Source organism: Aplidium turbinatum, chromosome 10 (genome assembly GCF_918807975.1).
Source record: "Aplidium turbinatum chromosome 10, kaAplTurb1.1, whole genome shotgun sequence".
Lineage (NCBI taxonomy): Eukaryota > Metazoa > Chordata > Ascidiacea > Aplousobranchia > Polyclinidae > Aplidium > Aplidium turbinatum.
Genome location: NC_137481.1, coordinates 8,144,111 through 8,170,297, shown reverse-complemented (window position 1 = coordinate 8,170,297; position 26,187 = coordinate 8,144,111). Strand labels below are relative to the sequence as shown.

The window sequence follows — 26,187 nt, the reverse complement described above, 5'->3', positions numbered from 1 at the left end:
ATCAGTGCAAGTAAATTTATTTCATAATATCATCTGATTCGTCATCGTCTTCATCAGAAGTCAGATCAGGATCATCAGATTGCAGTAAGCACTTTTCACACCGACAATTGAACACGTAATTCTGCCTGAAAAAGATGCATGTATGCTTAATACAGGTACCGTATCTAAACAGAGTTGACAAAGGCCAACGCATAGTCTATAACTTAATCGGACGTAATGGACTAAAACCTCATTCTGAATGATTTCCTCTTGTTTATCTACCTCGTATGCAATGGACGGGTCTGCTACTATTCGGTAAGAGCCTTTTTCGGTGAGAGCCCTATTCGGTGATTTTTTTAAATTTTTTTTTTGAAAATTATCGGGTACCGTAGCCTAATTATCATTGCCGCTTTTACATCGTTTTAACGTCGCTAAACGTTGAAATAAGACCCTAACCCCAAATCCTTAACTCCTAAACAGGGATATCTAAAGAAGGGGATACGAAGGCTCAGTGCGATTGTCTTATTCTCATGACACTAGAAGGGCGGTAGTTGGTACCGCGTTAAACATGCAGTTCTTTTTAAAATTGCAGAAAGTTTGGTAGTGCAGCTGGTACACTCAGCTACACAAGACAGTTAGCAAGTGTTATGTATAACATATTTAAAGAATACTTGTTTGAAAAGACAGTTAAAAGGTTATCAGTTAGCTGTTTTTTTGACAAAACCTTTGCAGTTGGCTAGGTGTAAAGCAAGTAGGCTACGGGTAGTTGAATTAACAATTATGAGCATTCATTGAATATCCATACCTGGTGGTAATAGTGCAATGCAGGTTGTCATAACAAAATTTATTAAATTACTATAGGTGCCAACTGTTATTTTACCATAAACAGAGATTATTTAAGATAAATAAAAGCCCTTCTATTGTCAGACGTAATAAAAGCCTTCGTATCCCCTTCTCTAGATATCCCTAACCCTTAACCCCTAACCCTATAACGGCAATGATAATTAGGCTAGGGTACCCAATAATTAAAAAAAAAATCACCGAAACGGGCCATTCCGCAATGGACATGTCATGCACTGCCTTTGAGATAACATGCAACGGATTCGTTGATCACAGAGAATAGTAGGAACTTGTCTTATTATTTACTAAATGTAAATGACGAAGTTTTGCCACGACCATGCACAATCTAACTTACAGCATCTACTGCGCTGAAATTGTATGGGTTTCCAAACCTCTGAGCTCCTTTATTTTTGTGGCCTACCAGAGCTACTTGAGAACGTAATGAACCCGTAAGGTGCGCCTGAGGTTAGCTTCGCATACAATAGGCAGTAGGCTACATTGGAAAGGACAGTCGCTGACAATGTCTAGAACACCTGTCCTGCAGTGTACAACATACGCTACTAGGTCTATTAAACGTAAACTAAACATGCAGGAAGCCATAAGCGAAATTCCTGTTCATTGGGATCTTTACCAGTACGGTAGTAGAAAAAAATCCTGAAAAGGTATGTATTTTAAAACATCAAATACATCTGCCAAATTTATGGAAAAAAGGTACTTACCTCAAATATTTTTGCCTAGAATGACGGCTGCGATAAAGTTCACATTCGCTCAAGTAAGATATTGTTATTTCTTCATCTTTTTTAATATCTTTGATCGCTCTCAATGAAAGTCTGGGTGATAGAAGAGAAAGTTTATCATGTGAAATATCGACTTTTGATAGTGACTAAAACAAGATTGTTCACGCACCTGTGATTGTTGTAAGGAAAAGACACTTCAGAGTTTGGTAAACAGCTATGATTGCATTTGCTTTGTACTGAAAACAGTCCCGCTCCTTCGCAGTTTAAAAATGTTCCAGCAACTGTGTATAATAACAATTAATCGACAAGTTTCAACGAAAAACTTTTAACCTATTTTATTATGGGCATCCAAACTATACTTGTTGAGAAGGTGTGATAAAAAAAGCCAGCATACCGAACTTAGAGCTTGATTCGTAAGCTCTACTCAATCGAAAAAAATGAGGGAATCAATGGTAACTTGCAGATTGTTTGCTTGACGGGTTTCTTTTCAACCGTACACTACAAAATCACTTGCACAGAAGCATTGGCGTCATCAAGCAAGGGCTGATTTCCCCACATTTTTTAGGTTTATTGCTTTGTAATAGAAATATTGGTCTATTCTACAATAATCATATCAATACTAAAAAGAGGGTGCTCTGTGCTAAGCTAATGCAATGAGGAAAGACGGGGCAAAACGGACATGCTAGCTTCAAAGTGCTCCATTTGAGCAATCAAATCAGATATCATGGACCTATTGCGTTTTTTAAATTAACATGACACGTAATAATAACTGCCCAGAGTATGAAACTTACTGTATTTTTGTTTATCTACAAAAAATGAGTTCTATTTCTGGGGCAAAGCAGACATAAATAATTAAATACATCTTTGCTGTTTTACTAAAACAGTGTTTTAGGTCTCCAAAACAGACTAGCTACCTGTTTGAAAACAATTTCCAGGCTAAAATAATGTTATTTCTTTTTGGTTGTGTTGCAAGGGATATCGATATGTCCGTTTTGCCCCGAACAAGCTACCCAAGAAAGTCTATACTTATAAGCAAAACTAAAATATGCAGATGAGAAAGTTCATTTTTAGGAAAATAGTGATCCATTGTTCACTAATGTTCATAACTAAGAGAAGCAGAAATTTTCAAGAAACACCTAAATATCACATTCAAGTGGACAAGTTTTTATAACAAAGTTCGGAAAAAACTATTTCAATCCTTTTGCCGCCGAGTGTGGCACGAAAGTTTTCAACTTTATGTGTGAAATATTTATTCAAGTAACTTTAGAAGATGGAGAAATTTTTTATTTTTATTAGTTTTTAAAATTTTTTTTTTTAGAAGTAGTTTTAAAAAAAAGAAGCAAATGTCCGTTTTGTTCCGCCTTCGCCGACGCGGTCGGTTTGTTTGCAAGATTTGTTTCGAGTACAATAGGCTGTAAATCTTGGTGCTTCGGCATTCAGAGAAACTTTCGCGATTCGTATCGAATGCATGACAAAACAAAATGGTATAAAGTTCAAAATGAATTATTTTAGTTACGAACAGTCCCACTACAAATGCATGGAATCGATGCTGTCGTTAGTGTTATTCACGTACCTTTATCTAAATCTTCATAAAGACGGTCAATAAATGCGTCTAATTCTTTACGTTCTGTTTCTGGCAAATCAAGTTCATCGCAATTGTGCACCCACACGCTTAGCGCACTGGATCCAATGCCTTGTTGATTAGCTCCAAGCAAGGCGAACAATGACTGAAAACCATCGTACGTGAACCAATGAGAAACGACTTCATCAAACACGAGGGATTTAAATTTTTCAAAAAGAATATGTAGTTGACCTACAAAAGAAAAAAATAGTCAAGGAAAATAATGTATTTTGTCGTGCACAAACCACTCAACACTGAGAAATTTTCACTTTTTAATTTGCCGTGTGTCGGTGACATGCTTCACAACAATAATTGTGTAAATTAAGTCACTGGATTATACTGTACAGAATGTTGGCAAACTTCGATGTATTTACGTCAGTTGTGACAATGATAGCAGTATGACATATGAAACGAAGTTTTGTATGACGTACATACATATATACCTTATAAACGTATTCTTATAATTTTATTTAAATCTGAGGCAGGTAAGACTATAAATATACATTTCCATATAATAGTGACACGTGTGCTTTATATAACGCCGCATGCCGATACATCTACAAAGCAAACAGTACCAAGCAGGAATAAGATTTAGAGCCTCTTCTAATAAAGTCTTCAATATGACCCGACAGGGTATCGAACCCGTGCCTACCGGTTCAAAGATGCATACTCTGTTCACTAAGCCACCAAGCACTACAAACAATCGGCATGTAAAGAAAAGAACGAATCAATTTATTCAGAAAAAAACCCAAAGTATTATTTGATTGTTTACAGTTTATTATCATCATCATTAATTATAAAATTTTAAATCTTCTGTAGCTATTGAATGTGGATGCGCAGATCTAAACGCCTCAGCAAGCACATCAGTCCTTTTTACATTGCTTTATTGTCTGCATACGAGATTTGCTGGATGTGATCAAACATACAAACCACGAACATTTTCTAAACGAAACAAATCTCGTGGCTTTATTTTACCACGCACTGCACAAAGATGGCGTTTGTCGTGATACTATCAGTACTTGTTCAAGACGCAATAACGTACAATATCAAGACAAAATAACGTATAACAAAACCAACCTTCAAACTTGTCTCCTAAAAGTTTGTGAACAATTTCACCTGATGCACTTTGACTTTTATGAAAAAATTGTTCTATCTCAGCAATAAATTCGCTTTTGTTTCCTACCTATAGAAAAATAAAATAAAAACCAAAATGTAAAAAATGCGGGAGTTAGGGAAGAGCATGCTATTTGCATAAAACCAATAAAAAAAAATCTAGGTAAAAATCTATAGACGTTGCAGTCAACAACCTGTTTTAATCGAGCCAATATTCGAACCAACAACATTATCGTCGCAGTTTCAGGTGGATAATGGAAATTTCTCCAGATTTCGTCAAGTTCTTCCATTGCTTTTGGGTTATAAAAACCTGATGCGGGACACATCACCTGCGCAATCATGCAAAAAGGATGAGTCGAGCTTATCATTCGCACAGTTGCCAACTTTAAGCTGAAACTCTCACGCAAGCTCAATGACGTGTGCAGTCTTTGCATTTGCAAGTGTAAGATATGCTCACTATCAAGTCAAAGTGGTGAAAAGTTCCACAGACGCTACGTTGAATACATCTTATATAGGAATCTAAAAACATACATATATACATATTTCTGTGTTCACAATGGTTCGTTCAATTTCATATGTGTCGCTGGTCTTTATGATACATAGAGAATTAAATTACTTTTATTTTGGCACATCTACTGTGGAGATGTGTTACACATACATTTTACATGTTACTTGCACACCGTTGGTGCCTAAAAGAAGACCTGTGCAAGAGACAAGAAACAGGAGTTACTCCTTTGCTAACCTCAATATAAAGTTGGGCCTCTTCGTTTTCATATGTATTTTGTGACAAAAATGCAGTGTGGGACCGTTTTAGTTATCCCCTCCTTAAGCCTGGTCTACACTACAAGCCCGAAAAGCGCAAACGCCTGCCTTGTCAAGCCTCGACAGACTAAAAACTGTCTACACTGGCAAATTAGATCTTGCGACCGTGTGCATTCAAGCGCTAACAACGTCACTTTCTGCTTGGTTAAGTCATTTGGCTGGAAATTCGCCTTCAATTGATTTATACTTATCAATCAAACGCATCCATCGCTGTACTGACACAGTGTAATAGGTCAACTGAAAATAATCTAGAATAGTATTGTAGACCTATCCTTTAACTTGTACAGTTGAACACTGCAATCAATGCAAGGCTAGCAGGTAGGCCAACCCAAGTTTGACCAAAAGCCTGGTGAAGTGCTACCTAAACCTGACCAACAGCTAAAGATAATTTGAATCCGTCTAAGAGGTAGGACCACCATACTAGCTGGAAGGCCAACTTTAATCATACCAAAAGCCTAGTGAAGTGCCACCTTAACCAAACTAACAGCTAAGTAGATCTATGTAAGACTTTTTTAAAGCTAACCTTTTAATTTTTATCTACACACACCAACTAACCTATTAACTGAAACAGAGTACCATTTTTACAGAAAACTGAAACTGCTTTTCCACCAAAGTCCACAAAATGCCAAGACTTGAGCTCAAACTAAATTCTGAGCCAGAACCTTGGTCAAGCGAATCTCTCCAGAGCGTAAAAAAAGCTCGCGATGACCAGACGTTTTCAGGCCGACGACGGCGCTGTTGCCGAGAGAAGCTTTGTGTTAAATAAACAAAGAATGCGCCACGCTCAGCTCAAAATATTTTGTAGTGTAGACCAGGCTTTAGGACAAATCTCTAGTCAAGCCGCTGCCGTCGCAACGTGTTCAACTTACTTGGTGATATTCTTTGAGTGCCTTTTCACAACATTGTTGAGAGCAATACAAAGTCTGAAACAGAAATATGCACACGGCTATGCAGTTAATTTGTATTGATGGGTTGACTTAGCAGAAATCGTAGCCAAATGTAGCCTAAGCCTTAAGCATACCCGGTGTACCACGGTCCATGGTGAAGTGTAGGTAAGCTACGTACTTATTACTTATCACATCAGTTACGCCTGACATGCATCACACTACTTGATACTTTTCGATTATGTTGTGATTTCGTCATACATTCAGTTAAAGATGTGTTATTAGAAAAAAAAAACAATCTAAGGTTAGCGCTAATTTAAATATGACAACTTCTTACTTTGCAATTGGGACATGTCACGTAGCGGTCTTGCAGTGCGGAGCAGCATTCTTCATGAGGCAAAACGATAGATTCGGTTTGACAAAGGCGTCTGCACATTTCTTGTGCGCTCTCAAGTGACTTCATACAGTAATCACAAGCCTGTTAAAATTTAGTTATTAAAAGCAATATTAAACTTGGGGTCGACAAACCATAGCATCAGAACAAAATGTAAAAACACTAATTTGTTATCACATAAGCAAGCTAAGCCTAGGACAGACATGGTACATGAAGAAATAGTTTGAATGCAACATATACATTCAACCTTCAACATTAGCATATATTATTTAATTACGTGAAATTCATTGCAATATTCATTACGTGAAAATGACGGTTGACGGATCAGACGAACCTGAATTGCGTAACTTTTTTGGCATGAAAATTGTAGTAAATGTTTAGAATTACAAAGCCATGTTCGTTATGTGTCTGATGTATTTATTTTCGACCTAATCATAGACATCATATGTATCTTTAGCTTTCTTGTTGCCGCGACAACAGCTTCGCGGAAAGTCTCTATCGTACATGTCACAGGCCAAGTTTCGTTTTACGATCTTAATTTTTCTTTCCAGGCGATACTTCATTTACAGCTGTTTTGATAACAAGCATTTATTGTTTTCATCACTATAACTAAATAGTGTAGGCTGCACGCTATTTCGCTCCATAGCAAAGAATCTACTATCGTAGGCAGGCGCTTTCTGCAATACATATATATTAGATATTGGGGCCAGCATTGGTTTGCTGATATAATTCTCTTTTTAGTCAATAACTTCGGCATTTCTGTCTAATTTGAATACTGTATATTTTCGTACGATGCTGTATTCAATATTTAAGAATATTAGAAATTAACAAGATAAAATTGATGTTACTGTTGATTAAGCTTGATGTATCATATTGAAAATTATGATTTATAAAATATTTTTTGTTGCAACCAATGAAAACTACTTTAAGTATATTAAACATTGCCAGCGTATGGTGCCTTAATATAATAAATAATACTGTATGCACTACTCTACTTGACTGTTGAGCAAAGTACTACATTATACAGCCTACTTGATATTTGTAAACAGCATTCCATGAAAACTGACAACTTATCAGCGGATCTTCCTCCAAAATAGTGCAACCAATTTGTAAAGCGTGGGCTGCAAATAGACCTAAACCCTGCAAAGAGAATGTAATAAAATTATTATAAAAATTTGATTTTCCATGTCGAGCACTCGAGCGATCAGCCGATCGCCTTCGGAAAATGTGAAACTGATTCTCTTGAAACTAAAAGATATTTTTAAATCGAGATTTCATGAATTTTATAAAATTTATAACAATTAATTTGTGTGGAAAGTATGCTTTACAGTACATCAAGTTACAACACATTGTATACTGGTGCTGGTAAGATGTTGAAAATTTTGGCTAACTTGAAATACACTGCAGGCCTCGAAATTTGTACTTTTTTCCGTCGGTCAAGCATGTCCTACCGGACTGGCCCTTTCAGCGGACATTTAATATCTCAACCGGACATATTTTTTACATGTAGATTTTGCACAAAATCACACTACAGTATTGTGTAGTCGTGTTTGTAGAAGAAGATTTTCTACAACAGAATAACTCTGCAATGGTTGATGGGCTTAATTAACCGACCCTGAAGTATACTGGAGCAGATTGCTTGCAAATAAATCAGTGCGTCAATGACAGTCGTGTAATGACGCAATAAAAACAATTGAAAACAAAAATCCAAATTTCCTTATTACAAAAGCAACTACCATCACCTATTCCGAGGTTTTCGCGTTATAGAATCGTTGTGCCAAGCGATTACTGCCGGCGCGGGGTTGTAAATCTCCATGTCAGGACCGTCCAGACAAATGCGCATTAGTGACTCAATAGTGTTAGTGTTAACTAACTAACACAATAGTGTTAGTCTAACACCCTCCTTTCTGTGCAGAAATTCTATTTCTATCAGTATCAGCGTGAATAAGGTCGCTACATTCGCCTAAGCACGTGCGGAACCCAGCTGAGACTTGCTTTCTGTGACGTTTCTTTTTAACAAACGATCAATGTAACGCAATAATCCTCATTGTTAAAATTAGAATACATATCCTGCCGAAAAGTTCAGACAACTTTATTTCAAGGCAACATTGCAAGGCGTTGAAATGATGTAAAAATGGCTACTTTTGCCATCAGCTGGTTAACCACGCCACTCTAATGTGATCTTTAAAGCAATTGCTTGTACTATTATCGTTTCAGCTCCGTATTTGTTCGCGTTAAACCAAAATTGTAACAATTCAAATTTAAAATATATTTTTGCTGCATTAGCTTTATTTTTGTCAAGAATTTTGCGGCGGTCATTTATGACCGACCAATGAGTCGGCTTCGGCAGACATTCAAGGTCATTCCGGAGGTCATGTCCGCCATGACCGCCGGAATTTCGAGGCCTGCACTGCAGCTACACAAAGATTAAGTGATTGAACACTAAAATCTTTGATTTAATTATTCAGTTCAGTTTGTTTTTATTTCTGATTATCACAGCAAAAAACACCTGTCAAACATAGCAGAAGTCCAGAAAAAGCGACACAGTATAACATGTATAAACACAAATGCTATATTGTTATAAGGTGTTTGAACTTTGAACAGAGTTGCAAGATCCAAAATAATTTTGGAGCCAAACTTTACTCAAATAATAGCCAAGAACAGTGAAAAATAGCGAAATTTTAAAATGAATAACATTGCAAGAATTTTTGAGCTTTTTAATTGATTTATTCGAATATTTTCATAAATCAACACCATTTATAAGACAAAAAGTTAAACCAACAACTTATTGCACTACTTACTAAAATAGTGCAATAAGTTAAAAATTTGGCTTGGTTGCAACAAAAAAAATAGACAACAAAATTTGATCTTGATGCATGTTCAAGACTGTTGATTCAAAAGTAAAGTAGACAACAATTTTTTTATTATTATGCTCTGCCCTGCATTCGATGCTCCAGTTGTTATAAAAATGAAACTAGTGTACTACTGTAGTATAAATAAATTCAATTTACAAAAACATTTATATGCATCAAATAAACAATACTGTCTCAACAGAAAGAAGAACCAACCAGAAAACGAAAGTCTGCTACATACCTTTTCACTATTAATCCATTTCACATAATATGACATAGTTGACATTTCTATCCGTTTAAAATTCCATTAATTAGTCAGACTATACCTTATAACTATAAAAAGAACTCAATGATATTAAAATCACAAAAGAAGAAGTCAATTTGGTTTACTGTTCTTTTAGGTCACAAAATGTATCAAGTAAAGTGTTTACAAAAAGAGGAAAAAACCAACTACAGGATATATTTTGGGTAACATCAACCATGGCTACCTGGAGATGCGGCCTGATTTGTCACATTTTGCAGATTTTGATTACAGCTACTGCTAGTGCTTAACTGACATTTTTTGAGATGTTTTTACTTCTTGCGGTTTCCTAATGACAAAAAACTTTTTTGTTGCCTTGGGGAAGCAGTAGCAAATGAGAAAAAGTAAGTTGAAAAACGCAAAATCAGACTGTTATTGAAAATTAACAGTCTGACTAAAATCTACAAAATCAAATTTTCTTTGTTTTTCAACATGTGAGGATGTTAAAACCTATTGTGACATCTGGGGAAAAGAATAAAGAAAGCGTAAAAATCTAATTTTTAGAAAAATTTATTTAAACGTTCGCCCAAAGTTAAAAAAACCTGGAAATTTCTGCAAAATGTGACAAATCAGGCCGTATCTTTAGGTGGCCATGCATCAACACAATCAAACAGATACCTATTACTTAGTGAGGTAATCTGAAAGATAGTGAGATAATTTAAAAGGTGGTGAGATAATCTGAAGGATAGTGAGGTAGGCTAGGGACTAGTGAGATAATCTGAAAGATAGTGAGGTAGTGAGACAATCTGAAAGAGAAATCTTTGAGCTTCATCTCGTATACCAGCTCCCATTTAGGTAACAACGCAAACAAGCCCTACAACAATACAACATATTTGCGGTTGTATTGAAGTGTACTGCTTCTTAAGCAGGTGTAGAGCTAACCTTCAAGTTTGCATAGTTCTACACTTAGCCTTTTTGCAAAACTTTTAACAGCAATGTTTCTTGTCAGACTTTGCCAATATTCCTGTGAAAAACTTTACTTTGTAAAGGTTGCGAGTGCCAGAAAGAGAAAAACGTTTCATGATTAAACGCAAGTGGAGTAAAAAGTTTCAAAGACCAATAAAGTGAAAAAATGTTGGCTTGTGGAAGCTGACGACCAAACATGGCCAATCAGGGCGGTAGTTTTGGAAGCCACTATGTAGTTAACGACTTCTCAACTTCTGCCAGGAGCTTAGAGGTCTGATAGCATTCAACTTAATATATATGTAAGATCGTATAGCGGTGTGGGTTGCCTGATGTTAAACACCTGATCTACACTGAGAGGATTGAACTTGAATTGTTTGCTCGCATACTGTACTACCAACAAGCAGAATGAGTTTTTCTGTCAGAAAAACATGCAAATGTTGTTGAAGCACTCAATATTGTCCTCGTCAGGTTTTGGTTTTTCTCTGGGGAAAATTCAATTGTTTTTAAATTTCTTTTTTGCTGTTGACGCAAACATTGATTGATTGAATCTTTATCCTCGGACTGGGAAAGCTTCTAGCAGAGTTTAATCCTGGCAGTTTTGCATACTTGTAGAGGCTTTGAATCATTGACGCAGGCCTGGTCACCAAAGAGTCATTCCATTATAATTCAACAGATGTTCCTCGAAAAGTCATCCAGCCCCTCTTAGAATTTTTTTGTTTTTAAATATGTTGATGTGCATGAAATTCTGAATGCAACAAAAAAAATTATGAAAATCGATCAACCGGTTCACTAGATATGCCATTTTGAAATTTGTTGATCACTTGGTGGCGCTGATGAGTTCTCAAACATAAAAATGTCATTTGTTGCGCCCCCTGATGATAGAGAGGTGATCAAACATTCGATTTCACTATTTTTACGGGTGAGGATTCCAAAAATGCAAGTGTTTTCTGTGTATTACTATCACAAAAAAAGTTATAGCAACTTCTATTGTTTTTAGGTGGTCGCAAAAAGATGCCCAAAAAGCCTTGTGGGAATCCACGTAGAGTGAAAAAACATTTTTTGTAAGATAATCAAAGATGTCTTTTATTACAAAAAAGAAAAAAATTAGGTGTTTTTTGTTAATTTTTTTTTAATACCATTTTAAAGCAAAGTATGGTTTTCACAGAATTTGTCCATTTCCAAGCCTTACACTGTTGCTCTTGTGTCATGTAATAATAGGCACACCAATGACATCATAATGGTTATTATTTCTTAACAATCAGCCTGTTAATTGAGGTTCAAAATGGCTGCTTTTTTAAACCTGACTGCTTCCCTATTGTGTTTTCTGTCTGAGAACACCGTGTGTAGGTTAGTTAGTGGGTGTTGTGAGTAGAAGGTATTGAGATGGAGGATTGCACTGTTGGAAAAAAAGTAGTAGTACTTGTCATTTGAAATCAAGATTTAATAGTTCGAAAATTTTTTCAGAAAGTAAGCAAAATGATGATTGCAAATTGTTGACATTGGCAGTTCCTCTTTTTCAAGTTCAATCCCAGATCTCCATAGAACTAACTTTGTTTCAGTTTCAGAAAGGTCAGACAAAGCTCTGTAGTCGTCTTTATGGCTATACCATTTCAAATGACAAGTACTACTACTTTTTTTTCCCAACAGTGCAATCCTCCATCTCAATACCTTCTACTCACAACACCCACTAACTAACCTACACAGGGTGTTCTCAGACAGAGAACACAATAGGGAAGCAGTCAGGTTTAAAAAAGCAGCCATTTTGAACCTCAAGTAACAGGCTGATTGTTAAGAAATAATAACCATTATAATGTCATTGGTGTGCCTATTATTACATGACACAAGAGCAACAATGTAAGGCTTAGAAATGGACAAACTCTGTGAAAACCATACTTTACTTTAAAATGATATAAAAAATAAAAAAAAACACCTCTATTTTTTTTCGTTTTTGTAATAAAATAGCAAGGACACATAGCAAGAAGCAATTCGTTGGAAAATTCAATGTTGACTGGGATGGTGCAAGGCAAACGAACAAAAGGACGACAAAAAATGAAATATTTTGACAATATCAAGCAAATTACAGGAATAAAAAGCATACCGGAAACATTAATAAAAACAAAGGACAGAACAAAATGGAGGCAGTTCATTAGGGAGATCACAGCTGATCAAACATGATCAATCTGTTGAAGAAGAATAAAAGACATCTTTGGTTATCTTATAAAAAATTTTTTTTCCCTCTACGTCAGTGGTTTCCAACCTTTTTGTTGTCACGGACCCCTTTAGGCAAATTATTAATTCTGCGGACCCCTACCTAAATTTTGCCTGAAACTCAATTAACATACTATTGCAAAAAAATTTATTTTCACACGAGTCAGTTCAATTACAGCACTGTTCACGAATATTGTAATAATTATGCTACTCAACTACTGTACGGTGTCATATTGCATTGCCGCTATGACTCCTGCGGCAAATATCAAGTTAAACAGTTGCTCAAATAAGAAAATGAATGGATTGTTCAAGAAATGTCGGCAGTATTTGAATACTAAGGTGACCCAAAGTGCCATGCCGAAATTTTTTCAACGTAAGCAAATTTAATAAGATGGTTGTTGTTGCCTTTCCTGAACTAAACGACTAAACTGCGGTTGAGATTTTGACAATGCAACATGCATGTCATCTTCAACGTCCACTGTCCAGGCTATTTCGATGTTGTTTTTATAGTAACAAGAGCTGAAAATCCTGCCTCGCAAAGGTTAAGTGGTTATGAATGGTAACAAAACAATAATTGCTTGCTTTGCCAAGAATGGGTAGGTTTGCAGTTGTGAGCACCAAAATTCTTCCACAGTTTTTGAATGAAACTCAATGCGTAATAACTCTTTTGAACTCAAATCAATTAGGTCATCTTTACTGAGATCGTCATCGCTAATGTTGTTCAAGTCAAAAAGAAAAGGATTTCGAATCCATGTTTCAACTTCGTTCGGCAGGTGTTCTAAATTAAAATAACGTTGAAATGAGATTTGCAGGGTTTTCAAGTGTGCACAAAATTTTTCTCTCATAGAGATCAAAAGAGTACATTCTCTTTGAGTTTCATCCATCAAGATAAGATCTTCTAACATTGGAAAGTTAGCGTAATTACCTCCTTCCAATCTGCGTTTCCAAACCGACAACTTGGCTAAAAACGCTTTCAGTTTTTCAGCTGCATCAGTTATTGTCACACCTGGTTCTTGAATGCCACGATTAACATGACCGAAAATATCGGCTAAGTAGGCCATGCCGTATAGAAAACTTTTACTCTCGAACAATTTTGAGATGGGACTTCCTTTTGCTTTCAAAAGAGTTTATAACTCATTTTTAGCTGCTGCAGTCGTTTTAAAACTTCTCTAGATAATCAACGTACCTCAGAATGATACAAAAGTACTCCGTCATTTGACCCTACTTCTTGACAGAGCGCTTTAAAAGAACGATTGTTTACAGCTCTGCTTTTGATAAAATTAACGACTTCCACGCAATTCGTCAGAACTTCTTTGAGACTTGCTAGTAAAATTTTTGCTGCAAAGGCGTACCTGTGCAAGAAGCAATGGGTAACAACCACGCGAGGAGCTTCGTTTTTTACTAAAGCAGCAAATCCGTATTTGTTCACGAGCATAGCTGGTGCTCCATCTGTGCATATAGAACAAAGTTGTTTTTTTTTCTCCAAAATTCATCAAGGTAATCACGGACCCCCAAATGCTTTCTCACAGACCCCAAGGGGTCCACGAACCCCAGGTTAGGAACCACTGCTCTACGTGGATTCCCACAAGGCTTTTTGGGCATCTTTTTGCAACCACCTAAAAACAATAGAAGTTGCTATAACTTTTTTTGTGATAGTAATACACAGAAAACACTTGCATTTTTGGAATCCTCACCCTTAAAAATAGTGAAATCGAATGTTTGATCACCATATCTAGTGAGCCGGTTGATCAATTTTCATAATTTTTTTTTATTGCACTCAGAATTTCATGCACATCAACATATTTAAAAACAAAAAATTCTAAGAGGGGCAGGTTGCCTTCACTTGTTGAATTATAATGGAATGACCCCAAAGTGAAGTTTCCGATTGTTGACAAGGAATTATTCTATCCATTAGATGACGCTGAATGGAGAGCAGTCTTTAAAGTGCATTGCTCAAGCGCACACCCCTAGAGTTGAACCAGCGCCGCTTGATCTTGAAGCTTCTTCGTTCCAGGAGTCATACGCTAACCAATTGAGCTATCAGGGCAGACCCCCTTGGCAACACATGACAAAGAGGAATTGACCAAAACATGTGGATTGAAGTGTGTGGACAGTAAAGCAAAGGTAAAGTAGTTTCACCCTATATGTGTGGTTGAGTCCTGTCTTTGTCATGAATACCCAAGGGGGGGACTTGTATACCAGCTCCCAATATACTAAATTTTATAAGATGCACAGCTGGTTAACAAATTATACAAGCTAGTATGAATAAAAATCCTATTTACCGGTTGACAACCTCTTTTCCAGAATTCATATACAAGGGGGGGGGGGGGGGATTTTCAACCTAGGACTAAGAAAACCTCTTTGAAAGCTTAATCCTGTCTGTTTCAAATACTTGCATATATACTGCAGAGGCTTAGAGCAACTGACGCTTGACTATACCAGTCATTCCAGGGTTGTCAGATAGCTTTTGAGAAAAAGAGCCAAACAATGTCAAAAAAAGGGCCAAACTGGGTAGGCCTAAAAAATGGCCAAATTGTTCAATAATGTTAATAACGTTGCTAATAAAATATAATAATTAACGTTAACAACGTCAATAACATTACAACAACACAGTCTACATTCTACAAGAACAATTCCAAATCTTCATCTTCTACAGTGTTTTCACTCGAATCTTTGGCATTGGCATAAACATTGTCAGCTAAACACTGGCTAAAAATGGTAATAACACTTTTCAGTCACAATTTCCAAAAGACATTTATTTAAATAGCTAGTTTAATAGTACCGTCAACCGGGATTACTTTGAACAATTTTTGGGCATAATTGGTATTTTTTTCAATGTAATGGGGTTTTCCAAGCAATTATGTGTTTGAATGTTAAGAAGGTAACTATAGATCTCATGTGGATTGAAAAATAAACTGAAGCAATTAATGAGTTTGTTTATTTTTTTTAACTTCTGACTGTCCAAACTTACCCCAGCTGTGGGGTAACTTTGGACCGATCACAAGTTTGCATTATAAAGCATAGCAAACAGATATTATGATCAATGTTAAGCCCACCAAGGGGTAAAGTAGGACGACTGAAAATTATGTAAATGTTACAAAAATAATTGAGCAGGGTGTTATGTATTTTAGTGAGGTTTGTAGGAACAAAACGTGTTGGAAACTAGTGGTGAAAAGGGTTGTCCCCACACACTACATGTTATTAAATGCTCCACTATTTCCTTTTCCTCTTTGATGGTAAACACCGCTTGCCTTCCTGGTTTATTTGTAGGCAGTGGCTATTTGACCGGCTCCGGTCTTTGAATCTGAAACACTATTTGACCGGTCATGACGTCACTACATAAGCGCTTTTTTCTTTTTCTCTTTCAAAGCAACAGACGAGAAGCGCCGATATAACTTCTAACTTCAACACGTAATCTTCAACTCAGTCCGTGGCGCGTGCGATACGTTTCCGGCTGCCACTCTAGAGGGGATGAGTTCGTTACTATCCGGAAGCATTCTTTTTTTTTATCTAAATTTTGACCCGAAGCGCATTTTTGTGGTCAATTTTTAATTTGAGTAGCCTACAGCCCATTTTTTATGTCTTTTCAAATGTGAGTAATAATGTTAGAGTTTTTTTAATTTGCTGGAATTTGAGAAATTCTCTTGGTAATTTTCCGATCGTCATAAGTGAACGTGTGTTGCCGAACGACCCTACATTTTTCTCTCAAGTTAGTTATATACAATACTTCTTTAAAAAATGGTTTTACCATTATCATTTAAAAACTTTTAAAAGAAGTATTGTATATAACTAACTTGAGAACTATACTTGAGAACTATTAACTAACTTGGACTGTAGGCTACTCAAATTAAAAATTGACCACATAAATGCGCTTCGGGTCAAAATTTAGATAAAAAAAAAAGAAAAAAAAAAGAATGCTTCCGGATGGTATCGAACTCATCCCCTCTAGATTGGCAGCCGAAAACGTATCGCACGCGCCACGGACTGAGTTGAAGAATACGTGTTAAAGTTAGAACTTATATCGGCGCTTCTCGTCTGTTGCTTTGAAAGAGAAAAAGAAAAAAGCGCTTATGTAGTGACGTCATGACCGGTCAAATAGTGTTTCAGATTCAAAGACCGGAGCCGGTCAAATAGCCACTGCCTTATTTGTATGTATATCTTTCACTTTATTACTTTTTGATTTGGGAATTTTGAACTTTCTCTCAGCTTCTCTTAATGACATTTTCTTCCTTTTAACACTTTCAACAGCCTTTTCCAGACCTTCCTCTGTGTAATCCTGGTACTTTCTCGAACCTAGCTTCCTTTCATATGTCCTTACCATTATAATCTTGCTGTCATTCACTATTTTTCTACCACACTATGTATTATGTATATATATAACCTGGGAAAACACATTTTGCATAAATAACCTGATTTTTAAAGCACTTCTATAGCATTTTTTGCATAAATAACCTTCACATAAATAACCTGGGAAAAGAACACCTGGGAAAACACATGGAAAAGTTCTGTAAACCTTGTTCAAAGTTACCCAGTTTCGACTGAAATATCAGCACCACACAAAAATATAATAATATTTTTTGTAACACATTCCCACATAATCATTGTTTTGGGGCAACATGAAGGCTAAGATATTACTAACATATGGGTAACATTTAATTTTGTATGTTACTAGCCATTGGTCAGCTTGATGGCTAATTTTGGGGACAAAGAAAAAATGATATTTTAATGATGTGGCTATTCTTATAAATTTGCACCAATCAACTTACCCCACAATTCAATAAAATGCTCTAAATATGAACACAGATAATTTTGAAGACATTTCCATGCAATTACTGCAACTTCAGCACTTTACAACAGATTTTATAATAAAATGAACAAAATCGAAAAATTGTCCAAAGTTACCCGGTTACTCCAAAGTAACCCCAGTTGACGGTATGTATCAACTGCTTCCAAAAAGAGCCAAATATTGAAAACAAAGGGCCAAGGGGCCAAACAGTTTTTTTTGGGCCAACTACCTCTAAAAAGGGCTAATCTGGCAAGCTTGAGTCATTCAGCCCAGAGATCCAAAATTCACTTTTTAAATTGGAGAGAAGTTTCTGCTTGAAGTGTCGTTGCAGAAAATAAATGCCTGTTGCAGAGTTGCCAACCTGTCTTCACCAAAAAAAGCCAGACATAGTCACAAAAAAGCCAGTAGAAAATATCTGAAAAAGCCAAGAAAAAGCCAATTAGTATTTATTAAAGAGAGAGAGAAACCTTTTATTTTGTCTGTTGCGAGAAAAGTATACGGTAAAAAATATAGACAATGCAAATAAAATAGCACCATAACTAGAATCTACAACAGACAGGAAGCAGCGAAAGACTATATTAGTCATCGAGTCAGCTGCTTCCCATGTTTTTAATGTGACAAATGTCAAACATCGGCATTACATTGAAACCAAGATATGCGTTAAAACAAGATAAGCTTAAGTTCCGTAAAAAATAAAAACAAAAAGTTGTTTACTGCTGCGACAGTCAAGTTGTAGCGATCCATTATTTCATCATATAAATTCCCTTTCTTTAACTAAAATGAACCATTTCAAACCATGCGTAATTTCCTAAAGAATTGTAATTTTCCATTTAATCTGCTCCCGAAGTCAATAAGAAAAAGGGAACTGATGATTATAAAATGACTTGTTCGCATTTGGCGAGAGCTCAGTTAGACCAGTTCAGCTCTCAGAAAAACATTAAATTGATTGTTTAATTAAAATGTAATAACTCGTGATAATGTTTCACGATCCTGTAATTTCATTATTCTGTACTGTTTAAATTCAAATTGTGTTATAGACCTACAACATTATACGAACACCTTCTGATAACTTGAAATTATAATGAGAATAACAATTGTGTGGAAATTAGATAATGGAGTCAGATATATAAATTAGACAAATGAGTGTGAATATCCTTGAGACAAACAGAGTTTCATTAGACAGCCAGTTACCTAATAAATTAACATTTTAAACCATCGCTTAACATTCTCACGCGTAAAATAGGTATAACTACAAAGTGAATTCCTGTGGTTTGGTGCTCTTCCACAAGGCGCCCTGTTGGTCAACCAGACAAAATGATGACGTCAAACACATTGGAATTAACTATTATAAAGGAGGAAGTGCGGGGTGGAATTGCAATGAAACACACCAGAAGGAAATTGTCTCCCATTTATTCATTTCTTGTTCAATTTAAAGAAATTTGCGATCATTGAAAAGCACAAGCATGGATCTAACCAACTAAGTTAATACCAAGTCCCAAAATACTACTAGCTCCATCTGGTGGCCACCTAAACTTGACCAAATTCAAACCATTATCAAAAGTTTATTTGCAATGATAAACACATTAAACGACAACCAATTAAAAGAACATGTTACTGTTTATTGAAGGGCTAACTTTCATTTTTATACCTTATTTAATATATGAGCAATCGTTGTTCGAAGACAGCCCCCAACGAAGCTTTTGTCCAATGCATTTCAATGGCGAATCGATCGTCTTCCAGTTCACGCCCTGCATGTTCACGATAATTAATTGTCTCCCATTTATTCATTTCTTGCTCAATTTCAACAGATTTGCTATCGTTGAAAAGCACAAGCATAGATCTAACCAACTAAGTTAATACCCAGTCCCAAAATACTACTAGCTCCATCTGGTGGCCACCTAAACTTGACCGAATTCAAACCAATATCAAAAGTTTATTTGCAATGATAAACACATTAAACGACAACCAATTAAAAGAACATGTTACTGTTTATTGAAGAGCTAACTTTCATTTTTATATCTTATTCAATATGCGCGCAATCGTTGTTCGAAGACAGCCCCCCAACGAAGCTTTTGCCCAATGCATTTCAATGGCGAATCGATCGTCTTCCAGGTCACGCCCTGCATGTGCACGATAATTAATTGTCTCCCATTTATTCATTTCTTGCTCAATTTCAACAGATTTGCTATCGTTAAAAAGCACAAGCATAGATCTAACCAATTAAGTTAATACCAAGTCCCAAAATACTACTAGCTCTATCTGGTGGCTACCTAAACTTGACCAAATTCAAACCATTATCAAAAGTTTATTTGCCATGATAAACACATTAAACGACAACCAATTAAAAGAACATGTTACTGTTTATTGAAGGGCTAACTTTCATTTTTATACCTTATTTAATATATGAGCAATCGTTGTTCGAAAACAGCCCCCCAACGAAGCTTTTGCCCAATGCATTTCAATGGCGAATCGATCGTCTTCCAGTTCACGCCCTGCATGTTCACGATAATTAATATTGTCTCCCATTTATTCATTTCTTGCTCAATTTCAACAGGTTTGCTATTGTTGAAAAGCACAAGCATAGATCTAACCAACTAAGTTAATACCAAGTCCCAAAATACTACTAGCTTCATCTGGTGGCCACTTAAACTTGACCAAATTCAAACCATTATCAAAAGTTTATTTGCCATGATAAAAACATTAAACGACAGCCAATTAAATGATTGCTTGCACAGTCCCATTGGTCATTCAACCACCAGTTTGTGTTTAGCTTGTCTGAAGACATATCACAGTACAATGTGTACTTTTCTGTTGTGATAGCATCAGACCCAATCATATGGCTTAAACTGTCATGCCAGGTCCCACTTGATACAACTTATTCATAGTGTAGAAACTGTTAACAACAGTTAACCATTTAAAGTTACTTTGGGAGCAGAAAAAACAATCAACTGACCTCGCCACTAAACTGCACAGCTCCTTTTCAAAAAGCACGATGGCTCATGTCAAAAGAATTATGCATCCATTAAAAATAAATTTACCAATTTAACATGTTTTTGTTATTTCTATTTGGAAACCGTTGCAGCAAGCATTTTACGCTGAAATTTATTTAAAGTTGCTTTCGTATTTTTTTAGATCTTGGATATCGCCACCAAACGGTCAACCATCACCATCATTATGTTTCGGCCACAGGAGTTTATACGAACCACATTGAAAACCTGTGGCTGAATTGTAAACGGAAATTTAAAAGAATGGGTGGCACCACAAGGCACATGATACCTGGGTATCTTGATGAATTTATGTCGCGACATCAGTTTCCACGGGGACGACATTTTCCGGAAGTTCTCCGCGCCATAAGGGAGTCCTACTCCTTACTGTAGTCGCCACATCGTCCATTTGCCAAAAAAAACAGCCCTTTTCAGGGCTACCTAATGATAAAATAGAGTTGCTGCCAGGGGCGCCGGAACGATTTTTGACTGGGGGGCAAGATTACGAAAAAAGGGCACTTTTGTTTACTAAAGGGCCAATTTTTTTTCAAGTTTTAAGATAAGACATAGCGATAATGCTAATCTATCAGCTCACTATGTATTGAGTAATGATAGCCTACAAGTGTCCGGTATACAAAGAAGGGCATCATGCTATTTTATAATGATGTAACCTACTGTCAAGCCTTAAAGCAGCCTGCGGCCATGGCCGCTAAGTAGTGCTTGAATGAACCGCCGGTGCTACCTCCTCAATAGACCAAGTTTGGCCGCCGGTCTCTCCTAGCCAATTATTTAATTTCGCAATACAATGATCGTGGATTAACTGTCGAAAACATGCAGTATCAAAGAGTGACGCAAAGTTAGGTCAGCGCGTCATAATCGCCACTGTTGCATTGTGTGGGGAATATTTGTTATTGATGGAATATCCATCTGCGATCGCCAGCGCTGTAAGTCTTGTTTGTAATTCCCGACGTTTATTTTAACAAAGTCTTAATCCGAATTGCTAATTTACATCGGCTGGCAATATTGTCGTTTTTATGTCGATTCGATGTTGTCGGACATTGAACCGTTGTTAAAAAGGAGAACAAAGTTAGTTGACATCAATGGGGAAAACATTTTTTGATCATATTTTGCAAAAATTATGCTTCTTTTAGTGATGTCTTTTAGTAATGTACATCATTGAAATAGCTAAAACCTCAATTGCTAAGGCAACAGGATCAGATGTCAGTAGATGTAACAGAAAAAATATTTCGCACTTGCTAGTGCATCGTCAGTTCTGATAAAGGGCAGTTAAAACCTACAAGTAATGTTTTAATCATTGAAATACTTATTTTATTACCTTGCCGTCATCGTCAACACATGTCGAACGTTGTTTTTCGTTGCTAAAAAGAATTCTAGGGGAGTAGCGAACTTTTATAAAATCAGCCACATTGGAGACACTCGTGCGAGTGTCGTTTGAATAGTACTGGATTACAATCCCGATAAAGCAGTTATTGCGTGGTGCAGCGATTCTATTGTAGGACGTCGCCCAGGCCCAGACTTCAACAACGCTAAGTGATCATTTTAGCATTGTTGCAAGTTTAATTCTATTTACTTGTGCTATCGTTATTTTTATTTTGTATTTTGGCCTCCAAGCACGCAGATTTGACCGCCGCGAAGGAGCTCCCGGTAGGCCACGATGGCTGCCGAAAAAAAAAACGAGTTTTAAGGCCTGTACTGTGTTGCAAAATTTTGTGCCGTAAATATTATTTTGAGGCAAAAATGAAAGATTATAATTAGGCTAAAAGCGAATAGCAGAAATTGTTATATTGCAAAATGTGCAGTAGCTTGCATGACTTTAAAAGGGCACCATTGCCCCCCTGCCCCTCCATCTGCAGAAAATTTGAGGGCAGGGGGGCATTCGCCCCCCCTGCCCCCCCGCTTCCGGCGCCCCTGGTTGCTGCCCACATACTTAGTGATATTTATTCTATAACAAACAAACTAGGCTAACAAAAGTGCAATGTCAGATGAAACAAAATAATTTTTTTAACCTACGTTTGTAACATGATTTTTGTGTGTCAACGTTTAAGGTTTGGACCTATGAATCATTTTGTTTACACACACGGATGTCTTTAGGAAAAAGACTTCGTGTGGTAATGAAAGAACACGAGAATGCAAGCTCAAGTCATTTCATTACGGTTTCGTTACTTACCTTTGATCCATATTTAAGCCTAGGTTTATTAGGCTTAGCCTAAGTGTTGTGAAAAAATTTCTTGGCTAAGCATTGAACAAAACATAAGTATCCGCACCCACTGTCTCGCTGGTTGTTGTTGCTTTTTATTATTTGCAGAGGTTTCTCCATCCAAATAGGAACAATTTTCTGGCTTCTGCAGTTAGAGCTGACATCACTTGCTTCCTCAACCGAGCTTTTCCAGTTGATGTCGACTGAGGGCCGAGTGACAACAATTCTTCCACGACCTCCCAAAGGATCAAAGTTCTACACCGCTCTAGAGCACACATCGCTTTCCTATTGATCAGTGTTTGTTACATTACTTGATTTGGACAAGCCATTACACCAACAATTAGGCTATTTGTGTGCCTGATCCTAATCCTTTCTATGACTTTAGCATTTTTTCTATATAAATGGGAGACAATTAATTATCGCGATCACGCAATGTGAATCCAGAAAGACGATCGATTCGTCATTGAAATGCATTGTGCAAAAGCTTCGTTGGGAGGCTGTCTTCGAACAACGATTGCTCGTATATTAAATAAGATATAAAAATGAAAGTTAGCCCTTCAATAAAAAGTAACATGTTCTTTTAATTGGCTGTCGTTTAATGTTTTTATCATTGCAAATAAACTTTTGATAATGGTTTAAATTTGGTCAAGTTTAGGTGGCCACCAGATGGAGCTAGTAGTATTTTGGGACTCGGTATTAATTTAGTTGGTTAGATCTATGCTTGTGCTTTTCAACCATGGGCGCCGATCCCTATAGGACAGCGGAGACATGTCCCCACCATCTTTTTACATGTCCCTACCATCTTTTGACATGTCCCCGCCATTTTTACATTATTTTTATAACGTAAAAGGGAAAATATTAACCGAATGTCACAATTTTATTAGTCAGACGTTTAAAACTTGGAAAGCTATTAGTTTAGTTAAACTAAAGGTTAATGGGAAATTCAAGCATCTGTAGCCTACGTGAATCTTGATTCTGAAGAGTCTTTGCCTCAGGCTGCATCAAAATTGAAACCAATTTTTCCAAAAAGATGGCTCATAAGTGCAGCTGCTGTAAAAGCAGTGCTTGAAAGTAAGTCAGTGTAGGAAGCCTTGGAAGCAGCTGTGAGTCCATTTGATTTAAATGTAGCAACAACTGCTAACTGGCTTTTGAAATCTTTTTCTTGTGGGTCGAGTGTGCTTGGGTTGTTAGAGGCATTGTCTGTCATTCAGTGTCTGCGGAACGTTTTAACAAAGCTTTGCAAGGTTACACGGTGACTGTGGCTGGCATGCTTAAAGGTGTTGAACTTTGTTGTGCTCCACTGCAAACTCCACCATCTATGCAGTGAAGAAGAATTTCATCGTGTCTTTGTAAATGCTGAGAGACTAATGGAGGATTACAACCAAGAGTCATTGCAACTGTCACGTCCGAAAAAAAGCCCAAATCGTCTGCAACATGGACATGGCCATCGCCAACCTCCTCAACTTCAAACACCGGAGACGAAATATCGGTCAGAGTATTTCGCAGTCATTGACAGCGCGGCAGCAAAATCTTACTAAGCTATTTCAAGTCGATCGATCTTGAGCACAACAAAATTCTACAAGAATTATCACTCTTCAGGGGAAAGCTACAATCACATGTGGTAAACGATTATCCTGAGTTCTCTGACACAGAGTCCCTTGCACAAGAACTATGCTTTTTTCGATAGCAGTACAATGGAAAGTCGGTGGAGGATTTTCGAATGATATTCAAGAAGATGCCATCCGCTGTTCGGTAAATGTTTCTGCAAGGCGAACTTTTTGTGCGACTTTTGCTCATATCACCAGCCAGCTGGTGTTCAACTGAAGAGTCATTTTCAACTTTGCGACATGTCAAAACTTGGTTACGATCTACTGTACCATGAAACAGAAACTGCTATGTGCAAAGCAAAGTTTTGAATTCGATCAACCTCCATGACCTCTCCAAGGACTTCGTTTTTAATTTGCCGGAGACTCGTTGCCGAGTGTTTAGACGTCTGCTGTCCAATGCTGACACTGACAGTTAAAATATATACACATCGCATTAGACTTGCACGGTTGTACCTACTGTATTTGTTTGTTTGTCAGAACAACCCCCCGATCTTTCTAGCTCGCTTCGCTCGTCGGCCCTCCCCACTTTTTCTAGTAAATGTCTCCACCAATTTTTGAGAGCGATCGGCGCCCATGTTTTCAACGATAGCAAATCTGTTGAAATTGAGCAAGAAATGAATAAATGGGAGACAATTAATTATCGTGAACATGCAGGGCGTGAACTGGAAGACGATCGATTCGCCATTGAAATGCATTGTGCAAAAGCTTCGTTGGGGGGCTGTCTTCGAACAACGATTGCGCGCATATTGAATAAGATATAAAAATGAAAGTTAGCACTTCAATAAACAGTAACATGTTCTTTTAATTGGTTGTCGTTTAATGTGTTTATCATTGCAAATAAACTTTTGAAAATGGTTTGAATTTGGTCAAGTTTAAGTGGCCACCAGATAGAGCTAGTAGTATTTTGGGACTGGGTATTAACTTAGTTGGTTAGATCTATGCTTGTGCTTTTCAACGATAGCAAATCTGTTGAAATTGAGCAAGAAGTGAATAAATGGGAGACAATTAATTATCGTGCACATGCAGGGCGTGAACTGGAAGACGATCGATTCGCCATTGAAATGCATTGGCCAAAAGCTTCGTTGGGGCGCTGTTTTCGAACAACGATTGCTCATATATTAAATAAGGTATAAAAATGAAAGTTAGCCCTTCAATAAACAGTAACATGTTTTTTTAATTGGTTGTTGTTTAATGTGTTTATCATTGCAAATAAACTTTTGATAATGGTTTGAATTTGGTCAAGTTTAGGTAGCCACCAGATGGAGCTAGTAGTATTTTGGGACTTGGTATTAACTTAGTTGGTTAGATCTATGCTTGTGCTTTTCAACGATAGCAAATCTGTTGAAATTGAGCAAGAAATGAATAAATGGGAGACAATTAATTATCATGATCTCAACGCAAGAAGAAAAATCGTGATCACGCAGGGCGTGAACTGGAAGACGATCGATTCGCCATTGAAATGCATTGGCCAAAAGCTTCGTTGGGGGGCTGTCTTCGAACAACGATTGCGCGCATATTGAATAAGATATAAAAATGAAAGTTAGCCCTTCAATAAACAGTAACATGTTCTTTTAATTGGTTGTCGTGTAATGTTTTTATCATTGCAAATAAACTTTTGATAATGGTTTGAATTTGGTCAAGTTTAAGTGTCCACCTAGTAGTATTTTGGTTGGAGCTAGTAGTATTTTGGGACTTGGTATTAACTTAGTTGGTTAGATCTATGCTTGTGCTTTTCAACGATTGCAAATTTCTTTAAATTGAACAACAAATCAATAAATGGGAGACAATTTCCTTCTGGTGTGTTTCATTGCATTTCCACCCCGCACTTCCTACTTTATAATAGTTAATTCCAATGTGTTTGACGTCATCATTTTTTTCGATTGACTATAGGGTTGCCAGATTGGGCACTTTTACGCCCAATTGGGCTACTTTTGA

General features: G+C 36.8%; 1 protein-coding gene across 1 annotated transcript; it reads right to left on the bottom strand.

Annotated features, from left to right (window-relative positions):
- Nucleotides 1-9,577, bottom strand: LOC145778605 (protein-lysine N-trimethyltransferase SMYD5-like). The gene is made up of 10 exons (XM_082590130.1): nt 9,484-9,577; nt 7,423-7,530; nt 6,334-6,474; nt 5,982-6,035; nt 4,485-4,619; nt 4,255-4,360; nt 3,130-3,369; nt 1,726-1,837; nt 1,539-1,649; nt 1-125 (listed from the first exon to the last, which is right to left on the bottom strand). The coding sequence occupies exons 1-10, from the start codon at nt 9,526-9,528 to the stop codon at nt 17-19; spliced, it is 1,161 nt and encodes a 386-aa protein (XP_082446256.1). The 5' UTR covers nt 9,529-9,577; the 3' UTR covers nt 1-16.
- Nucleotides 9,578-26,187: the final 16,610 nt, after the last annotated feature.